Source organism: Drosophila suzukii, chromosome 3 (assembly GCF_043229965.1).
Source record: "Drosophila suzukii chromosome 3, CBGP_Dsuzu_IsoJpt1.0, whole genome shotgun sequence".
Classification (NCBI taxonomy): Eukaryota; Metazoa; Arthropoda; class Insecta; order Diptera; family Drosophilidae; genus Drosophila; species Drosophila suzukii.
The window spans coordinates 92559248-92578579 of record NC_092082.1 but is presented as its reverse complement, the minus strand read 5'-3'; the positions used below and the strand labels follow the sequence as shown (position 1 = coordinate 92578579).

General features: G+C 47.2%; 2 protein-coding genes across 2 annotated transcripts in view; one reads left to right on the top strand and one right to left on the bottom strand.

Moving 5' to 3' along the window:
* Window positions 1-19332, top strand: part of LOC108010837 (methylthioribose-1-phosphate isomerase) — a 94787-nt gene that overhangs the window by 34712 nt on the left and 40743 nt on the right. The gene's annotated exons all lie outside the window — the stretch shown is intronic.
* Window positions 5303-13970, bottom strand: mey (morpheyus). The gene is made up of 7 exons (XM_017075804.4): window positions 13638-13970; window positions 10422-10934; window positions 9974-10134; window positions 9174-9375; window positions 7578-8767; window positions 6452-6676; window positions 5303-6140 (listed from the first exon to the last, which is right to left on the bottom strand). The coding sequence occupies exons 2-7, from the start codon at window positions 10895-10897 to the stop codon at window positions 6046-6048; spliced, it is 2349 nt and encodes a 782-aa protein (XP_016931293.3). The 5' UTR covers window positions 10898-10934; window positions 13638-13970; the 3' UTR covers window positions 5303-6045.

Below are 19332 nucleotides of genomic sequence, written 5' to 3'. Positions count from 1 at the left end.
GGATTGCATTGGAATAGAATGGGTTGGGATATGACCATGGGTATGGGTGAATGTCTCCGCGTGCGGACGGACATTGCGCCGTGTCATCTTCCAGTTCGACAACGGAGTTGAACCGTTGGCATTTCGTGCGACAAAACTCTGAAAATTCTCACTGCCCGGAAAAGGTTTTTCTGCGGGCACTCGGAGATTCGTTTGGTTTGTTTTCTGTTTTTCATCATCTGGCAGACACATTTCCCAAATGCGCAGAAAATTCTTACACAATTACGCTGATAGCTCGGCTGGGTTTTCATTTCGGCCGCACACGCAGAATGACAAAAAACCAGAAACAGAAAAAAAAGAAAACACAATTCTCATTCCAGAGATGCAGAGACTCAGAGGCAAATCTCTTTCTGGATGCGGCTGGATGGTCAGCTCAGGGGATTTGGGTCACTTGGCTTGGGTCAGGCAACGGTTATGAAACAATTGCAGACAATTAGCCGGCAGCCGAGCCAAACTGGGCCCCCAGTTTTGTGCAGATTATCAACGAGAGTAGCTGACGACTTTGTCATCGTCTTGGGTCCCCGGCCATTTGCCCGAACAATTTGTCTAACTGATTTTGTAATTTATGCCACCCAGCCGAAGACGACGACAGGAAAAACTTTCGCTTGGATGTCTTGGCTCATAAAACTGCCTTCGAATTGAAAAGCGGCCAATAAAGATCGAACAATTGATGTGCGGCTGGTCGGCAAATCACTGCGTGGCATTCACCTTGGCGAACAAAGGCCATTTGTTTCCATTTTCTCGCCCTGCGGCTGCCATTGATATTTCCAAACGGAATCAAGCCAATCCCAATTCCAATTCCGAACCGAAAAACCCCTTGACAATCTTCCAACGTTTTTCACTTGGCATTTGAACAAAACGTCGCTATTTGCATCGTTTATAGATTTTTCACTTTCCTTTCTTCGGCTGACAAATTTCTGGCTACGTGCTTAGAGACCATCGAAGAAGGGGTTCTCTTCTCCTCATTTTCAGCCGCTATTACAGCATCCGCAGAAGAATTCTTCTCCCCGGCAAGAATCAGCTCATCAATATGCTGGCCAGCGTCACGAGATCTTTTGCTTATGAATGATCTATGTGGTCGAGTTCATTTACAGCCCGAGTTGAACACAAACTGAACCGCCGTGCGACTGGAGCAGCATTTTAATGAGACTTAAAGATCAACAATAAATTATAGGGAAATTCATTTAATGCGATGTGGCTTCGGATCGGCCCTGGCTTGCATTGAAGGTGGAAACCGACCTCCCAAAGATCCTAAATGATGAATTTATTGCTCTTTATTACAATGTATGGGCTTTCCTTTGTTAATGGTTTCGATTTGAGTGATTTGTTATACCGTGTTTGGGTTGTCGGAAATGGTTGCTTGCATTGCTCCTTTGTTTATTAATTATTATGGACCGTAATTTTATTGTAAGTATTTAAATTGAGCCGTGAAAATATTTGTATCAAGTTTCTTGCCTAAGTCTTTTGACTCTGATACATCTGTGTCGTTACCACTATAAGATTTTGTACAGAAATATGAATTTATATAGCATTAAAACGACTTAAAGAACATTTATCTGCTGGCAACGCGTCTTTACAGAGGTATGCCGAGCAAGTTTGTCGCTTAAGTCTTTCGATTCCTTGCACATATTGTATCTGTCGATTTTTTTGGTTGTTTCTTTTTTTCTTCTGGCTTTTGGCCTGGAGAAATCCAGTTGGCGTTGCCAAATCTTTTCTCCACGTCGACACAAAGATGGTGCGGGGTATCTGCGTCCTTTTCATTATTTGTAGGTGTCTATTGGGTCAGACAAAATGCATTGGCAATATCACAAAGTAATGAGATATGCTCCCCTGATATATGGCAGGCACTTTGGACTGACAAAATGAGCAGCCGGGCCATAAATATGCCAACCGACAGCATCTGAGCATTGGGCATTGAGCAACTTGCATCTGGGGATCTTTCCCCGTTGCAAAGTGATTTTCTCGCACTTATTTTCAATTCTGTGCGCCGGCAACTTGATAAATTAACACTCTGCACATGCCATTTGTTTATTTGCCTAAATAAATCGCCGACGAACCTGAATTCAAGTCGGAATCTGAATTTGAATTTGGGTCCAAATGCGCAGCTAAAAGCGCACCGCTCGGCAGCAATTGTATTTATATGCTGGCGAATCAAGAAGAAAAGTGGAAAATATATAGCGAAAATCCGCCCCACTCCCTGCGGCACACAAAATCACTCGAACATTTGTGTGCTGTGCACATAGTCAATTTATGTTGCCCGATGCGAGGAATCCGCGACTTAGCGACTTGGATTCGGATTCGGACCTGGACTTGGACTTGGACTTGGACTTGCACTGGGAATGGGAATGGGAATGGGTATGGGAGTTCGACTGGAACTTTGTTTATTGCCCCACTAAGGCGACTGACCCACAACATTAAATTGTAATTTGAGTGGGGCAAAGCGAACATTTTTACTGCAAATTTCGCCAGCCTCTCGACTGCTCGGTTCTGTTCGGTTTGGCTTGTTCTTGCTCATGTAAGTCAGTGGAGTCAACAAGAAATCGAGTAATTAGAATTTCCATCTGTGACTCTTCACGCCCCAGTGTTGTGGCCCGCTTTTGTGTAATTCTCCGCGAGGAGAACGGTACTGCCATTGGCACGCGACTCATTCTCAACGTTTCGCTAATGACTCCGCGGCCATGTCATTGACCAGACTCCCAGACTCACCTCACCAGAACTGGCGATGGCAGCAGGCATGCAAATCGATTTGCAGGCGGACAGTTGCATAATCGTTAATTAGGGGAGTACACTGGGAAAAGGCAGGGCATTTAAATCGTTAAAAATGTTGGATTATGGATTGTTTAATAAAATATCATCTCAAACCATAAATCTCAAATCATATATGGTATATGAATAACCGATTAAAATAAATCAACGTTCGGAGAACATCTAAACGAAATTTTAATCACATATTTTAGTTTAGATGAACAATAAATACTATCAGATCATAAAATGCAATGCTTCTCATCGAGCACTGTCCCAAAACACGAAAGGAAAATATTGATTCCGCCTAACAAATTTACATGCAATTTCCCGCTGTGCACACACCGCATTCTCTGCTCAGCTCAAAGTGAAAAATCAATGGTAAATTCGAATTTGATTAGTGCGGAAATCAATCGCTGTCCGTGGAAAACTCCGCACATATCTGAGCTGTAAGCTGAACTTCGTGCTTTAACGCACATTACACGTAATGCATTTTCCATGCTGCCGTTGCTGTTGTTATTCTACTAGAATAGTGGACGAAACAGAAAAGAACCGCAATGCAATGCCACTAACGATATCCAACTCGCCACTTGATGCTCCCGAATCGATCCTGGCCCAATCTAGAGCGTTTCGGGTATTGCCTCCGCGTGCGTGATCTTAGAAACTAGTGTTATTTTATAATTCTTATCAATTATGGCTTCTACCTGTGGTTTTTGCCAGCAAAATGAGTTGCAAATGCCTGGCAGTAGCATTTCCGTCAGGCCATTGTCTCCCCGGCAATTCATAAAGATTATGAAGCAGCAATAGAGAAGCCGAAAAAATGGAAAAAAACTGGATACCCACCCAGATTGTTGGTCCCCAAGGGCCGTGGCCATGGCCACCATCTGTTGACATTGCCGCGGACATTGTCAAGCCGAGCACTTTATTTGCTGCGCGTTTGACATAAACATTTGCCCAGCGGACAACTGAATGGCCAAGGCCTCTGTTCGGCTCCTTATAAAGACCATACGACACATCGAAGGCAGCAATTTTTGAAATACGCATTGCAGAATTTATGTTATGCGTGCCTTTGCGAGAGACTCGAGACCCGTGAGTCCCGCGGTGACAAAAATATAGAAAAGAAAGACGCCAGCCAGCCTTGGCCAAACGGATGCTGTGCATCCAAGCAGCCACGGAAAGTGTTCAAAGACTTTCGCTATGCTGGGGAGCAGGGAGCACAGAAGTCTCGGGGACATTAGAAACGAAACGAAACGAACAAAAATTCATACATACAAAAAAAGGAGTCTCGAGGAGTCGCGAGGAGTCGCCTCCTCTGGAGGCTTTGTCTAAATTTGGATGGCCATGTCAGTGACAGCATTTGACTTGGCAACTTTTCATGTTCATGTTCGCCAACTTGCGCCGAGTTCAAAGCATCAGATTCGAGATAATGTTAAACATTTCCTTTCAAATTGTTTTTTGCCCGCTGCTGCCGCCTGCCTTTTGTCCTCTCTTTTTTTGTTCTCCTCTGCAACTGCCATCTTGGGATGGGTTGATAGAAAATCAGTAATAATTATGACTAAAAATTATGGTGACTTTTCATCTAGGCGCAGATGAAGAATGGCTTGAAGAAAGTCTTTGTAACAATTGGTATTTAGCCATATGAAAAAGTAAATGGCGAGTTGTTTGGTAAAAGGATATTATTGTTTAAATATTTTATGGCAAGTCTTGTCTTACTTTGGAGCAACGATTTGGCTAGAAACAATTAAAGCTACTGTTCTGATTTCCGCACAAGTTTCTGGCCTTTCCAATAGAAATCCTACTTAATGTGATACCATAAACTTAGAAATTCTTTTGTTAACAAATGCGTAAACGGACCAAGATATTACCTTCCATTATCTTGTTTGTTTTTTCTTGAAAAGTTACGATCATCTAAAGAACGTAATTGGGTGCATGTAATGCAATTAATTACTGCTTTAAGTACACCCATAAAAGTAACCTACTTTAGGGTGCCCAAAAGGCCCCACACATTCCTAAAGTAAAAGCCCAGTTTACACCACCCACTCAACTTGGAGCTCATTTCGCTGCCTGCACTGCGAATGTGGGTGAAATCATGTTAATGAAGTTGTTTACCTGCAATTCATAGCCCTCGTTTCCTCGCCCAATTAGTTTGTCACTTTTACTGCAGGCAGCTCGACTTGGAGCCGTTTAGAGCCGAGTTCAGCGCCATTTAGCCAAGGTTCAGTTTCACTCGGGCCAATTTTCCACCTGGTGAGTGTGCCACTCGGCTGAAGGAAGTCGCATTCGAAGTAAAATCGGAGGAGGAGGTGGTCTAAACGCTGCTCTTGATTGATTTGTATCAACGTTGATTAGGCCAAAACCAACAATCATGGCCGAGGCTGGGGCTTGAGGTTTTGGCCTTGTTAAATCGATCGATTGGCATTGACAGTGACGGGCAAATTTTGTATTCCGCAAACGCAAACGAAATCGCAGACCAAACAAACCCGGTTAAAAGGAAAAGAAAAGTAATGCGAATGCAAACGAGTATCTTTCTAATACGTTTATTTACCTTTTATAGCATCTGAAGTTTTGTCTCTTGTTACATTTTCTTACATTTTTGTGTGTTTGTGTTCGATTGTTCGATTGGGCCTAGCATATATAAGCATTAAGTTAAGTTAAGTTAAGTTAAGTGTTTAAGTATTAGTAGACAGTCAAACCTCTTAAACGAGCAATGGTTGTCAGTTCGAAGCTCGCTTGAGAGGTTTGAATGGTTCGTTCGCACTACAACTAAGGAGCTTTTCGTTCCGAGTTCCAAGTTCCGAGTCTTAAGCTGATAGTATGCCGACATATGTATTCAGAGTGAGTAGTCCTAGCAAGTAAGTCTTATAGAGGGGGCGCCTAAATGCGCACACATACGTGGGGGTTTATAGTTAGGCATAGGTATAAATATTAAGCTACGGTTCGTTCCTAGGGGGATCCCTTCACAGAGGAGTCCAGCTCTATGGCGGAAAGTCCGGGGAAGGGCGTCTCCATTTCTCCATTCTCCATCTCCATCTCTCGATCGTACATCTACTAACTAGATTATGAGCGGTGCTAAGTTTTGAGCTAAGTAGAATTTCATGCTAGTTTCTGCCTCTCCACCTGCAGCTCGGTTTCTGTTTCTGTCTCTGCTTCCATTTCCATCCTCCATCTGCATTTGGAGCTCCATCCACTCCACCGGTTCCATCTTCTCCGTCTCCAACCTCTCCAACTGGCTTGTTAAGAGGCCATTCACTGGCGTTGACGGTCTTACCGCTTGTGTAACGCTCGCTTCTGCATATTGTCCCAGACAGCGATGACCGTCAGCTGGAGCAGCAGGAACAGAGCCCCGGCAATTATGAAGCCTGGATAGAGTTGTAAAAAGAGTTGAAGAAAATTTACGAGCTTATTTAATTAGCTGGGCACTCAGTCGGCAAGTTGGCAAGTCCGTGCGGCTCTTTCGTTTTTTTAAAACTTTTCTAGAGGCTAGATGGCGCGACGGCACGCGATTAACGCAAATCAATTCGCCACGCTCAGCGATACCAAATAGATGGAGCCGACTTGGATAGACTTGCCACCGTGCTACACATTGGTCTGGACCCGAGACCCAAGACCTAAGTGATCCCCAATCCCCTGTGCCCCATCCCCATCCCCGTCCCCATCCCCCACTACTCACCATAGCCATTTATGCAAGTGTCCGATTTGGTGCCCAGGTCCAGTTGCAATTTGGCCAGGCCATCCAGACCACCGGCCTCCAAACCGCTGCCTCCCGGAGAATCGGCGCCATTGAAGGCGAACTTATCGGTGATTTGTATCGATTGCACCAGCAGAAGGTTCTCATCGCCGGCCGCCTGATGACTCACATCACGTTTTTGGCGTTCCGACTTAATGGCCAGCTCAACTGTGAAAAGGTAGCAGCGCATCCATCGAGCAGAAAATCACAGAAGACACAAAAAATTGCAGGCGAGCAAAGAGAAGCGAGAAGGAGAAAAAGAGGCAAACAAGAAATGAAATATGTTTTCTGGGAGCTGTTCTGTTCTGTTCTGTAGTGTTCTTTTCTGGTCTGTTGTGCTACCAAACCAGGGATGGTGTACCGCTGAGGAAGGTTCATAAATCCCGGATGGGCCATATAGTACGGCATTCCAATTCGGCCGACCGAATGATAAAAGCTATTGGTGTCAGCCTTGTTATGGTCCATACTCTTTTTAATGGACACATCTTTGTAGATGCAGTGCAAACTCCTATAACTTTTTTACGGCCATAAATAGATTGACTTTTAAAATTTAACAGGAAACCAATTTACTTTCAATCCTATTGAGTTATTGTTATTGGACTTTTAAAAGTACCTTATTTTTTTGGCTAAAAACCGGCCATTATTTATGCTTTCGATACCAATTCTAACAGACATAGATGTTAAATAAATGTGTTTACCTTATAAAGCTTGGTATTTTTAAATATTCTTTGTAAATACAAAAATTGGATGATCCTACATAAATTCTATAAATGTTCTTGGGTTTTAAGGAAATAAGATACAAAATGATATTAAATTCTGAATTTTTCTACAATCCACTGGTTATCTAAGCTTCTTCTAAGAAATATTGCAACCTACTCAAAAACTCAGCTATTTCTGAAGATTTCCTTCCGTCGGTCAAAGTAAATGTCACATGTGCAACACCATGTGGCCCCAAGAAACTAAGACCCAGATGGTGCACCTCTCGAGAGGTCACTGGTTGGTGGATTGGTGGCTTGGCTGGCCTTCCATCCCTGGTTTCGAAGCTGGCCGAGAAGAACCGTTTACTTACCGCCATCAGTGCCGTTGAGCACCGATCGCTTGCGACGACCGTAGGACAGCAGCGACTTGAGCTCGCCGTTCTCATCGTTGTCGCAGATAACCGGTTCGCAGCGCGGTATGCAGGGCGTGACCAGGGCGCGGAACTGCACCAGCTCCGAGGAGGGGAACTTGAAGGCGTCGAACTGTGAGAGCAGCACCTTGCGATTGCTGGCCAGCTTTTGCATGGCACTCATTATGTACTGGTCCGTGGGACAGCCGTTGGCGTCGATCAGTGTGATTTCGGCGCTGTCCGTCCCGTCCATGGCCACCAGTTCCCTTACAAAGATCTCGTACGGGCTGTTGGCGTCGACGATCTCGAATCGCAGTGCCAGCGGATCCCCGACCTCGGCGATCCTCTTCATGTCGCTGCCATCACGTGCGGTTATCTTCATGATGACGTTCGGTGAATCGACGATGATTTCCTCGCTGAGCGTAGACTCAATCTCTCCAGTTACACCCAGATCCACATTATTAACCACCGTCTTGTTGGTCAAGTCGTACTGGCAGGATACGGCCAGTCCAAGATCGGAGGAGGTGACAATCATGTCGTGGTGCTGGATCACAATGTCGTTCATATACCTGCCGTAGGCACTCTGTCGCACATTGCATTCTAGATCGTTGTACCGCATCTTGAGGTCAAACTCCAGAGAGTTGTTCACATTCACAGCGCAGGATTTGGGTGCTCCCTTGGCGTAGACCTTGCCGTCGAACAGTTTGGAGGTACGGATCTTGGTCACCATCTCGCCTGAGCGGCAGTCGATGGAGACATTGTAGCAAGCGGACTGCTCGTAGGTGGCCGCCTCCTCGATGGAGAGGTAGGGCTCGGAGAGATCCGTCAAAGTGGCCCGGCTGTGATGGGACAGGCGGCACACCAGCTCCCCGGTCTCGTTGTAGTCGTACGAGTGACACCGGAACGGGGCCGTCAGGCAGAGGTCGCGGCATTCGTCCAGGGTCTGAACGTTCTGGTGCACCGAGTCCACCGTCTTCAGAATGCGACCCGCTACGCGCTTGAACTCGCACAGCTTGCTGGGCTCCTCCGCGCAGTTGTTCTCCAGATAGTCGGCGCCATCGTAGGCCGCGATGTTCGCCTCGTCCGACAGCGTAATGCGATCCATGTCCGAGAGCTCGCACAGGCCAGAGTGCGCATAGTAGTTGGCCGATCTTCAGGTGGATCGGGGTGCACAGAGAAAAATAAGGGGGGAAATGGTGAAATGACATTTTTTTGGGCAAAAGAAATGTGGTACTTAAAAAATATAAAAGAAAATCTAGTTATTCTTAATTGTTAGTAAAGACACTGATCTTGCGTAAATTCGCTTTTGGTAATACAAATGAATAACAATATTATTTATAAATTTTAAACTTTTTATTTACGATAGGAAACAATCCACATTGCAAAAACCAAATAGACCCAATGCATACTTTTATATTTTTTCGTGTGTCGCAGAGTGCTTAGTGGTTTCTGACGAGTGCTTTGGGGAGGAGTAAAGAGGTGTGTGCACCAAAGGAGGCGGGGTGGGTGTTTCAGTTCAAGAGGGTGGCTCTGCTGTAACGGTACCCCAGCACTTACCGGCAGGTGAACTCCGTCTCGCCCAGGCAGAGCTCGATGCAGTCGCGCCGCGTGGCCACACTCTGGCTGGCCTTGGCCCGCTCTGGGAGTCGGTAGCCCTGGACGCGATCGATGCACCAGGCCTTCGAGCAGGGACGCACTCCGAAGCAGGATTTCTGCGCGTAAACGGTGAACACGGGGTACTGGGAGCGGGAAAGTGAACCTGTAAAGAAGTGCAGGGGAATGGATGGCCAGATGGGGGCGGCATTCATTGTGATTAGCGGGAAACATTTAACATACAAGCTGCGAGCCAAAGATCGTGATTGGGCTATCGAGTGCTGAGCTGGGTGCTCTTTAAACAGCAACTACACATGGAAAAACTAACTAATACTGAAAGTTTTAATGGGAAAATTCTAATTTAAAGTTCTCTTTGATGCTAAGGACATAATAACAACATTGTCTTGTTTAATCCTTAGTAGTTTGTGTTTGGGAACCCATTAAGTAAGGCAGCACCGCAAAGGAATTCAAAAATCATTTGTAATGACTTACTTTCTCTTTGATTTTGGAAATGATTGGAGTCGTAAACTGAATCACATTTAGGTAGCTTTAGCAACAAACTTTTAAAATCTACACTTGAGAACTTAGAGCTTTCATTGGTACTTCTCATTGTATCTATGATGTTTGTTTTGCTGCCGTCATTAGGATTTTGTGGCGTTTTAAGAGGCTTTGTAGAGGGAACTGCACAGACTGGCTATAGGACCCAATCCTTCTCCAAGCCTATTTCATTTCTTTTCTCCCGGCGCAGCCAAAAGTCGACTCACCTGGCAACTGATCGGCGGTGCTGCGGAACATGACACACAGGCCCGTCTCGTAATTAACCGCGCTGCAAGATTCATTGGCCTGGCAGGCCTCCAGGCAGTCGGTCAGCATGAGGGTGCCGGGCAGCGTTTCCAATTGCTTGGATGGCGCCGATAGCACGTACCTGCGATGGTGGATTAACCGGAAAGTAACGCACATAAATTCTGGGGTTCTCGTTGGGGCTTTGGGCCAACCCAAGTGGGTGGTTTGGCGGCATTATAAATGGGGGAAACCACCTTTACGATGTGTTAACAGGCAGTGGTGGGTATAATTTATGCTGCGATTGTCCCTGCTCCACGGGATCCCATGGTACTCGATGGTACTTAATGGTTCTCAATGGCACTTCATGGTACTCCATGGACAACTAATTGTCCGCAATTAAGATTTATGTTGCTTGCCGGTGACACTTACCCTGTTATGAGTTCGAAGCCAATCATATCCGGTTCGCAGTCCTCGTCCACCGAAGAGGAGCTCCCCGAAGGTGTTGCCATGGGAGCGGGGCCCAGATCATCGGCCTTGGTCTCGGCGGCAGGTGATATAGCAGGTGATGCTGGGGCAGGGGCGGGGGCATTGGCAGTCGCAGTGGCAGTGGCAGTGGCAGAATCACCTGAGGAATCTGCAGAGCCAGGTGGCGATGCGACAATCGCTTCCGCTGGCTCAACGCTCAACGGTTTTGGTAGCTCGCTTCCGTTCGGCGCCGCAATTCCCGCTCCCGTTGCCGGAATCGGTGTGGCGTTGTTGCGCGGAAATGTCTTCAACGGTTTCACCGCCGGCCGCTTGGGCAGCTTGCGTGCCGCCACCGAAGAGGTGTCCACCAAAAGCAGCATTAGGCCCAGCAGCGCCATCATGCTGACTCCTCGCTTCTTTGTCATTGACCGCAGTTGCATTTTGGCCTCTGTGTTCTGTATTCTGTATTCCGGCACTCTGGAAGCGAAGGAAAATGGCAAAAAGAACGTTTTGGTAGCTTGGTTTTTAATTAGCATTTCAGTGTCTTCCCACTCCCATGCTTATCTCGTGATTAATTGCCCCGGCAGTTACAGTTAAGCTTTAATAATGGGTTTAATACGGGCTATCCAGCTGTGCAGTTGCAGTTGCAATCGCAATGGCAACGCCCACCAGCACGAAGAAGCCAGCACTGATTAATTGCCCAGGAATAGATGCAAAATCAATTTGGTTGATGGTCCCATCAGAACCTTGGAGAGGAAAAACGGCTGCAGTTCGGAGATCTAAACGCTGCTCACACGCACGGCCAGAGGAATTAAAATAATGCCACTTAGGCATTGGCGCACGCACAGGAAGCCAAGAAGCTAGGCTACACAAAAAAGAATCCATGGCCGAAAGCACCTGGACTTTAAGCCAAGAAGCACTAGCTGTTAACTGGAATGGTCAGCTGGAATTCTGATTGGGCCCCTCCGATCACAATGCGATCGATACGGAGGAGAACACAACTGTTGGATGCTTTATGTTGGATCGTTAGTGGCTTTTGCGGTTCTTTTTCAGTTTCAGCTTCAGCTCGAGACCCAGTACCCAGCTGCATGGAAAATGCATTACGTGTAATATGCGTTAAATCACAGAGAGCCCGGCTTTTCTATCCACATGCGCTCGACTTGATTTCCGCACTAATCGAATTCGACTGCAGTTTGAAGCTGCAGCTCCGTCTACAGCTTCGTGAGTGCCTCATAATCAACGATTATGCAATTGTCTGCCTGCAAATCAATTTCCATGGTTGCTGGTCAATGACACGGACTGCCCAGCAGAGCGAGTCGCGTGCCCCTCGCAGGTACCTCAACTCGATGTATTGCAATTCAATAAAATAAATAAGAGAGGAAAACATTCTAATTACCCGGTGGTATAACCCAGCTGGAGAGAACTACTACCAGCCAGTCAGCTACTGGCCCACTCAAATCACAATTTAATGCTGTGGGTCAGTTGCCTTAGTGGGCCAATAAACTAATCCACAGATCCGCTGCTGCAGACTCACAAGCTCACGGACATGGACATAAATTTCCATTTGGCAGCCGAGCTGCTCCTGCTGCGGATCCCGAGATTCGAATCGAATGGAGATTTATATATATGCATGCTCGCATCGGGATGTCCGAGCATTTATCAGCCAGCTTAGCAACTTGTTTCTCATTTAGCACACATATTTACAGCCAAATTTGACAGTTTGTTTTGGCCAGGCTTTATGGAGTGTTGTTTTGAGTGAGTCTTGTTCAGATCTGGTTCGAAATTCGGGCTAATCCCACTGCTTTCCTGTGCTGTCTAGGTGCCGATAGAGCACTTTTATGACACCAATACGCCAAAAACTAGTTGCCACTTAATTAGAATGGCGAGTGATTGGTTTAGTTGTTGTCTTGGCTGGCTGGCTGGTTGGAAAAGTGTGCCAGGGAATGACATAACTACCATCGGAGCTTATCTCAATTGAAGCGCTGCTCAGTGTAACTGTAAGCAATGTGTGCAACTCGCCGCAGAAGGAGATGGAGCCAGGTTCTCCAAGTTGGCCAGAAAAGCCACTTGGCAACTACTTCTTGGCCTGGCTGCTAGCTGCTAGCTGCTATCTTCATTTCATGGCTGGCAATTTGAAAACTGCACCCGCTGGCCATCGTCAGAAGGAGTTGGCTCCGCTTGGATGTGGGTCACCTCGAGTTATTTCTATAGAAATTCTTTTTTGTGGCTGGCAGAAATTTCTCAAAGTTAGCGACAAATCTTCAATTAATGGCCAGTGAAATTTCTCAACTATCAAAAGAGCCACAAAACTAGTTTCCCTTGGCTGCGGTGTATCGAAAAGCAAAAACAAAAAAAGGCAAGAAGCTTTGGGAAAATCTTGACAAAACTTTTCATTTCATGGCCCGAACCTAACGGCAAATCAACCGCACCAATTCGAAAGCCATTCGAAACCCTAATCTATGCACCCAAATCCATAAACATGATCTCCGAGCTCACGAAGAAGCAGCTCTAGACGTTGAACGCATTTCGGATCCAATACCCCACCGGAATATTAATGAGTTTGGGTCACCATTTGGCCCGGCTTATTTCGTAACAGGGCAATGAATTGTGGATCACGTAGTGCAGAGATTTGTCACTCGGATTCTTAGACTCTTGGATTCTCGCCCAGGCAGCGAAAGTCTTGCACTCTTTTGACATTCAGGTCTTGACTGGTCGGAGCCCCAGCTAATTGCCATTAAATGGTCGCATCGAACCGTTGACTGACCCAAATCACTGGTCACCACCAGGATTCCCAGTGGATGGTGGATCGACAGGGGAGCAAGAAGTCTTGACCAGGCCGAAAGTTAATTGCCTGCAGAATTCTGCACATTTGGGAGTTGACGGGTTCTGCGCGCCGTGTTTCCGGCATGGCAAAAATGCCAGTTCCAGCTCCGCGGATTTATCTCGAAACTGGAAACTTGGAAACTTGGATGCTCGGATGCTTGGATACTTGGATACTTGGAATCTAATGTGACATCTCCTCGATGCTTTTTGTGCTGACATTCACCCAAGCTTTCTCTAATGATCCATTGACCATTTTCGTTTAATTGATCGACATGTGGACATCCTGTTCGCCTGACAATTGACACCTTGTCAGGCATTGAATGTCAATGAATTGCAGAACGCGTTTTCAATTTTTACCTTGGTCACTTGAGAATGTGGCAGGGGTTATTTAACTGTTTCGGAACAGGACACGCACAAAACACACGATTGATTTGTTTCTTAAAAAATAGTTTTTTGATTGTTTAAGTTGATGGACCGAAACTACGCGAACCGCTCGAGCGACGTCCTCACTGTCGAAAGTGGAGCGCCCAACTGAATCTTGTGCGATTTGGATAAACGTTCTTATGCGAAACTCTTCGAGGAACTCCAGATTCCAGATGCTGGGCAAGATCGGATCGAGTTCGTTAGCTTCTTCTATCGATGGAGCGCTAGCGACCGCCAGTTCGAGCACCTTGACACTGAATGCTCGCTGCGAAGGCCGCGGAAAACGTTTTCAAGCTGGGAAGCCGACCGTCGAAGGCCCCAAACGACGTCGGCAGAGACAGCGGCAGAGGCCGAGGCAGCGGCGACTAACTCTCTTTTGGCCAAGAAGAAAAACCGGTAGATGGCGGAAAGCTAATGGCTTAAGCAGCCGCTCTTCGCCAGCTCTCTTCCGCAGAAGAGAGCTCTTCGCTTGCAACTTTCTTCAGTCCCAGCTCTAGCTTCAACTTCAACTACAGCTTGAGCTACGACTACAGCTTTTCTCGCCAAGGGTCCACAGCTCTTGGGTTTCTCGTTCTTGTCGGAAGTAATAAAATGCAATTATAACAGTCGAGGCAAATGATTTTCTAATGCGATTGCCTGACACGCAGCAGCGGCATTGAATTGCACTGAATAATGCCAAATTGAAGTGCCACAGCGGGCCATAAAAGAGCGGCAGGTGCACGGATCACTCAGAGAAGAGTCTCAGATGCCCCGCGATTTTCCAGGGGGGAGGGAAGTAGAACCCCGAGAACCTTGCAGCTTAGCTTTCTAATGACCAAAGTTGTAAGTACCAGAGGAACTTCACGAGCATTACCTCAACGCACGCCTAATTAAGTGCGCGATAACAATCGAAGGCAGAGCTAAAAATAAGAAATAAAGAGTTGAAAAAACGGGGAGTGCGGAATGAGGTCACTGATTGTGGGGGCAGCTTAGTCAAGGCAACCGGGTTTGATACAGCGTTTATGCAACCACACTGCACATAGTAACACCACCAGCAATCAGCAGTAGTTGCGCCACAAAGAAAGCGGAGGCTGTCTCGAATTTGTCCGTCACATAATGCAATTAAATATTGACGCGCAATCATCGAAAGCACAGCGAACTGCACTCGTCGCACTTTTCCCGCGTTTTCAAGCATATGTATCTGAATCTCACTCTCCATCCGATGCACTGCATCCGATTTCCACACTTGTCGGGGCAGTGATTCCAATCCAGATTCGACTTTGATTCTGCAGCGATTGTCGCTTTGGGCCATAATTGAGGCCTCTCCGCGTTCGATTAACGCCTCTGAGGGAATTATACAATTTTTCCAACAATGAACTACATCGAAAAGATCTGATAAAGAAATTATATAAATTGTGTCTTTCTGTCTTTCATCTCGGAAAAGCTTTGGGAGTTGGGATCGAAGTAGGAAGTCTGCAATCGGCTACCGTCATCCGGATTCGCTCCTTGACTTTGGAGTCGGAATTGGAATTGGCGTGTGAATGGGTAGACCCCCAGTTCTCGAGATGGTCAGGGATTGATTGGGATACCAGAAGAGTGGGTGAACTTTGGATTGAGTAATTGGAAATGTCAGAGTTTTGCTCTAATTGCTATCGCATGCCGCGATCGTTGCCAAAATTACGAAGCTTGCGATTCTCGGGAAGCCATTCTTCTCGATCTCATGTCAGATATTTCCCGAATGGGGTTGGACAACGCTTACATTCACACTCGAGAGCGCCGAGTTTGTTGCTCCCTCTTATCAAGGCCAGATTCACTGCGGCGGATGGTTAGAGATATATCAATACTCGACCGTTAGAAGGAAGTGGATTAAAATGGGCCATCGACTGATTTTCGACGTGTTCTGATTTCTGTGTCGATCAATATTCAAATATTGGTTTCCATTCTAGGTCCGAGAAACTGTGCCAAGAAACAGTGCCGAGAGTGACGGAACAACCGCGGGGTGTTGCCCTGATCTTGTCCAGAGTTTCGAGGTTCGTTTGCAGAGCAAACAAAGTTTAGGCCTCCATTGAGTGACATGCAAATTTCCTTTCGATTTTTCACACATTCTCTGATTGCCGCGTGGGCTGTTCCTGTGTTCCAAAAGACCACCTCCCATTTTCATTTCCCCAGAAAGTGGAGGCCGATCAGGAGCAGGAGTTTATGTTTCCGGCAATCATTCGAAGAAATTCGCTGTGCAGCTCGTTTATTCGTCTCGTGTCTCGATTGTTTGCAAATTGATTGGTCCCCACCTCAGATTCGTTTTTACTTGGAAATGCACTTGGAGTTGGCTCATTAGAAGTGGAGCTAGTCTCTCACTCTTGAATTTCAGTGGGTTCATCGCAGTGGTTTACTTTCACTCGGAACGGAGAGAATTTTTGGCGAAATGGAAAGGATTGCGATGGCACGCAAAGATACAAATGTGAGTCATCAATCTTCGGCGAGTGTTTCTCCAGATTTGCGCTGGTAATCAAGGGAGGGAGTTAAGATCTGCAGGTAAGGAGTAGCCAGTGGAGTCCTAATGACGATAAGAATCGCACGCATGATGAAAGTGTGATCCGGTGACCCCGATTCGAATCGAAAGGTGAACTTCATGAGGTGGAATGGTAACGATGTTCCTCTGATTGCACCGCCATCTCATTTGTTTTGTTTCACTTTTCAATGGCTCCCTTCGGCTCTCTCTAATTGCAGCTTTCTATGCAGAGGAAGGAAAAAACATTCTATCAGAATTTTCACTCTTAGCAAGTGTCTCGTTTGGCCTGTGCCACTGACTGACTGTCAGTACCTTCGGCTCCACCCTCCCCTGCCACTGCCTCTTGGTCTAGAATTCTTGGCTTAGATGTGGTCTTGGCTTGGTCGGCGGCATAGAACTGTCAACGAGCGTTTAACCCAGTTAACGCCCTTCGCCGACGACAACTTGGTGCTGTCTTGTACTTGGACTGCCACCACAACTACAGCACTCTGCTCCCAAGTTGGGATCCATTCGACACGAGACCATGGCCACAAAAACGAGCAAGGTGTAAAAACAACACCAGGTGACTTTGGGGGAGGAGTAGGAGGACTGGATGGGGGATTGGGTATATCCAAAGATAAGAGAGGCCTCAGACTGACTGAAGGTGAAGTTGAGTGATGGCTCCACCTCGCCAAGAAGGGGCGGTGGGCGGTGCGGAGGTGTTGATTGTGGCCAGCGGATATTGGCGCACCCAGAGGAGGAGGAAAGGAAGGGGTCCGGAGATCCGAGATTGACCGATGTCTGGCTGTGGTTCTGGTTCCTCTGCATCCAACCGAAGCACAAGATCACTGCTCAAAGGAATTCTGAGCGCGGTGAAAGTTGCCATCTCCATCTGCCCCTTCTCCCCAGAACCCCCTGCACCTTCCACTTTTGCATCAGAAGACACGACAACGGCAGCGACTTGTTGAAATTCTGGTCTCAATAATGACACTTAAGCGATGCAGTTTTTTCGTAATATGAATTTTCCTGTTTGCCGTTGGTCGTTGCCTCCCACTCCCCTGCCTCCTCCCCCTCTTCCACATCTATCATCAATTACAGCAGCGAATGGAGAATCTCGGGGATTCGGAGGCGAAGGAGAAGTCCACCTGAGCTGCAACTCAATCACCGGGCAACATCCAACTGCCATCGGCAGCTTCTGCTTCTAATTGCCGCACTTTTTGCTCCTGCTTAGCCTGGCCAGAGTTGGATTCGGCTGACATGGGTTAAGGGGGGGGATTTAGTGAGTTATGGGCACGCAGAGGTGGCATCGTTGGAGCAATTCGATTGTTGCGCCCATATGGAGAGGAAAGCATTTGGAAAGCATTTCTCCTTCTTTGGGTGTTTTGAAGAGAGGGATTCACTTCGATATGGAGCTAGGCAAATTGGCGGTTTCATATTCCCATCATTAATTCCTCCGCTGATGAATCCGGACACATCGAGAGGTGAGCAGAGGTGATGCAATCTCCCTGCCATCAAGGCTTCCATTTTTAATTTACAATCCCAGAGCCTGCGATTAGCGACGACATTGCAGCAAGTTATGGAGATCGAGATGGAGAAATGGGATGCGGAAGGGGATGGGATGGGATTTTGTTGCTATTCTCCCAATATTTGCTCTGGGCGTTGGCACACCAGCTCGCCAAGTCGACAAGTCGCCAACTTGTGGCTTGCTCTGTTAGAATGGGCCCGAAATGCAGTTGTCTTTGGAGTGGATGGGTTCCTGCTCAAACGCGGTCTCTGCAAATGAAGGGGTGTGTCTGGCATGGGCTGGAACCTGGATGTGGATGTGGATGTGGAATCAGATGAGGAAGTGCAGGAGGAGCACCTGGGCCCAAGGAGGCAGCACGAGGCGTGCGACATGCAACACAAGCCAATCAAGGCAACTGTCAATAGAGGCAACACCTGTTTCTGCTCCTCGCATCCACTGGCTGCACTTCTTCCACCTGCAGCGACCTTGAGTCGGAGGAGTTGGCTCCTGATGGAGCACCACTTGAGTTGATAAACTATCTGGGCGAGATTCGCGTCTTGCGGGTGTGCGAACCGAACCGGTAAATGGGAGCAATTTTCATCAATTTCACTGCGCGGCACTTGACAAAGCAAACAGACTGTGGATCTGCCCCTCTATTTGCGACTTGAAAATGATCCTGGGTCCGACAGATACGCCTTACTCCGCTCCCAATATTTTCCATTTATATTCTCATCAATTTGCACCAATTTCCACATGCCAGAAGGCAGAGGAGTGGACCTCGAAGTTCGGCTGCCATTTGCAGCTACACAAAAGGGGCATCGCCTTGGAAATTTATGACCGCTTCGCCTGTTGCATGCACCATGCACCGATCACCATGCACCACAAAGTGGAACGGAGCCACCACCACCCATCCCACCCATCTTAACCATCGCCCCATCCAACCCACCAGAACTGGCATCCCGACCCGAAACTGTTACACTTGGCTAATTGATTTATGAGAGCGGGCTTCCAAAATATTTGCAATACAAACACGGGCTAAAGTGATCTTTATATGGTTGGGATATCATACTGCATGTGGGTGGGTTGCCAAACAGAAACTGGGGGAAAAGCTCGAGAGGAATCGTGGCGAACATGTCGCATGGAAGGAACAAGTTCCCGAGTGTTTCCCACAGCCACAGGAAGTGTTCGCTGCCGAACGCATGCCAAAAATGGATCCCCGAGGACAAGACAACCTTGGAGTTGGAGCCCAAACTCGATCCCAAAACGATCACGATTATGATGATCATTGCGACGATTGCGGGAACGGACCATCGAGTGGGCAAAGACAGGTTGGTGGGATTGGGATCGGGATCGGGAATGGTATTGGTATTGGGATGGTGGCAATGTCCCCACTCAGAATTCGAGGAGTGGGATCGGGACTCCGGTCGTTGTATATTGTTTCTGCATTGTAACTGTCACCTGGTGGCAGTTTCCAGTTGCCAGAGTTGGCAGAAATAATAGAAATTATATTAAATGGGCATTTGGGGAGTGCGCACGCCGCGACTTCCGTGTTTGGTGTCTCTGCACAATGGGCCATTCCGAGCCACATCGCGGGGTACATCTGTACAGTGGGGTCCGGTTAAGGGACCTGGAGTACAAGTGGCTGGACAGGTATTGCC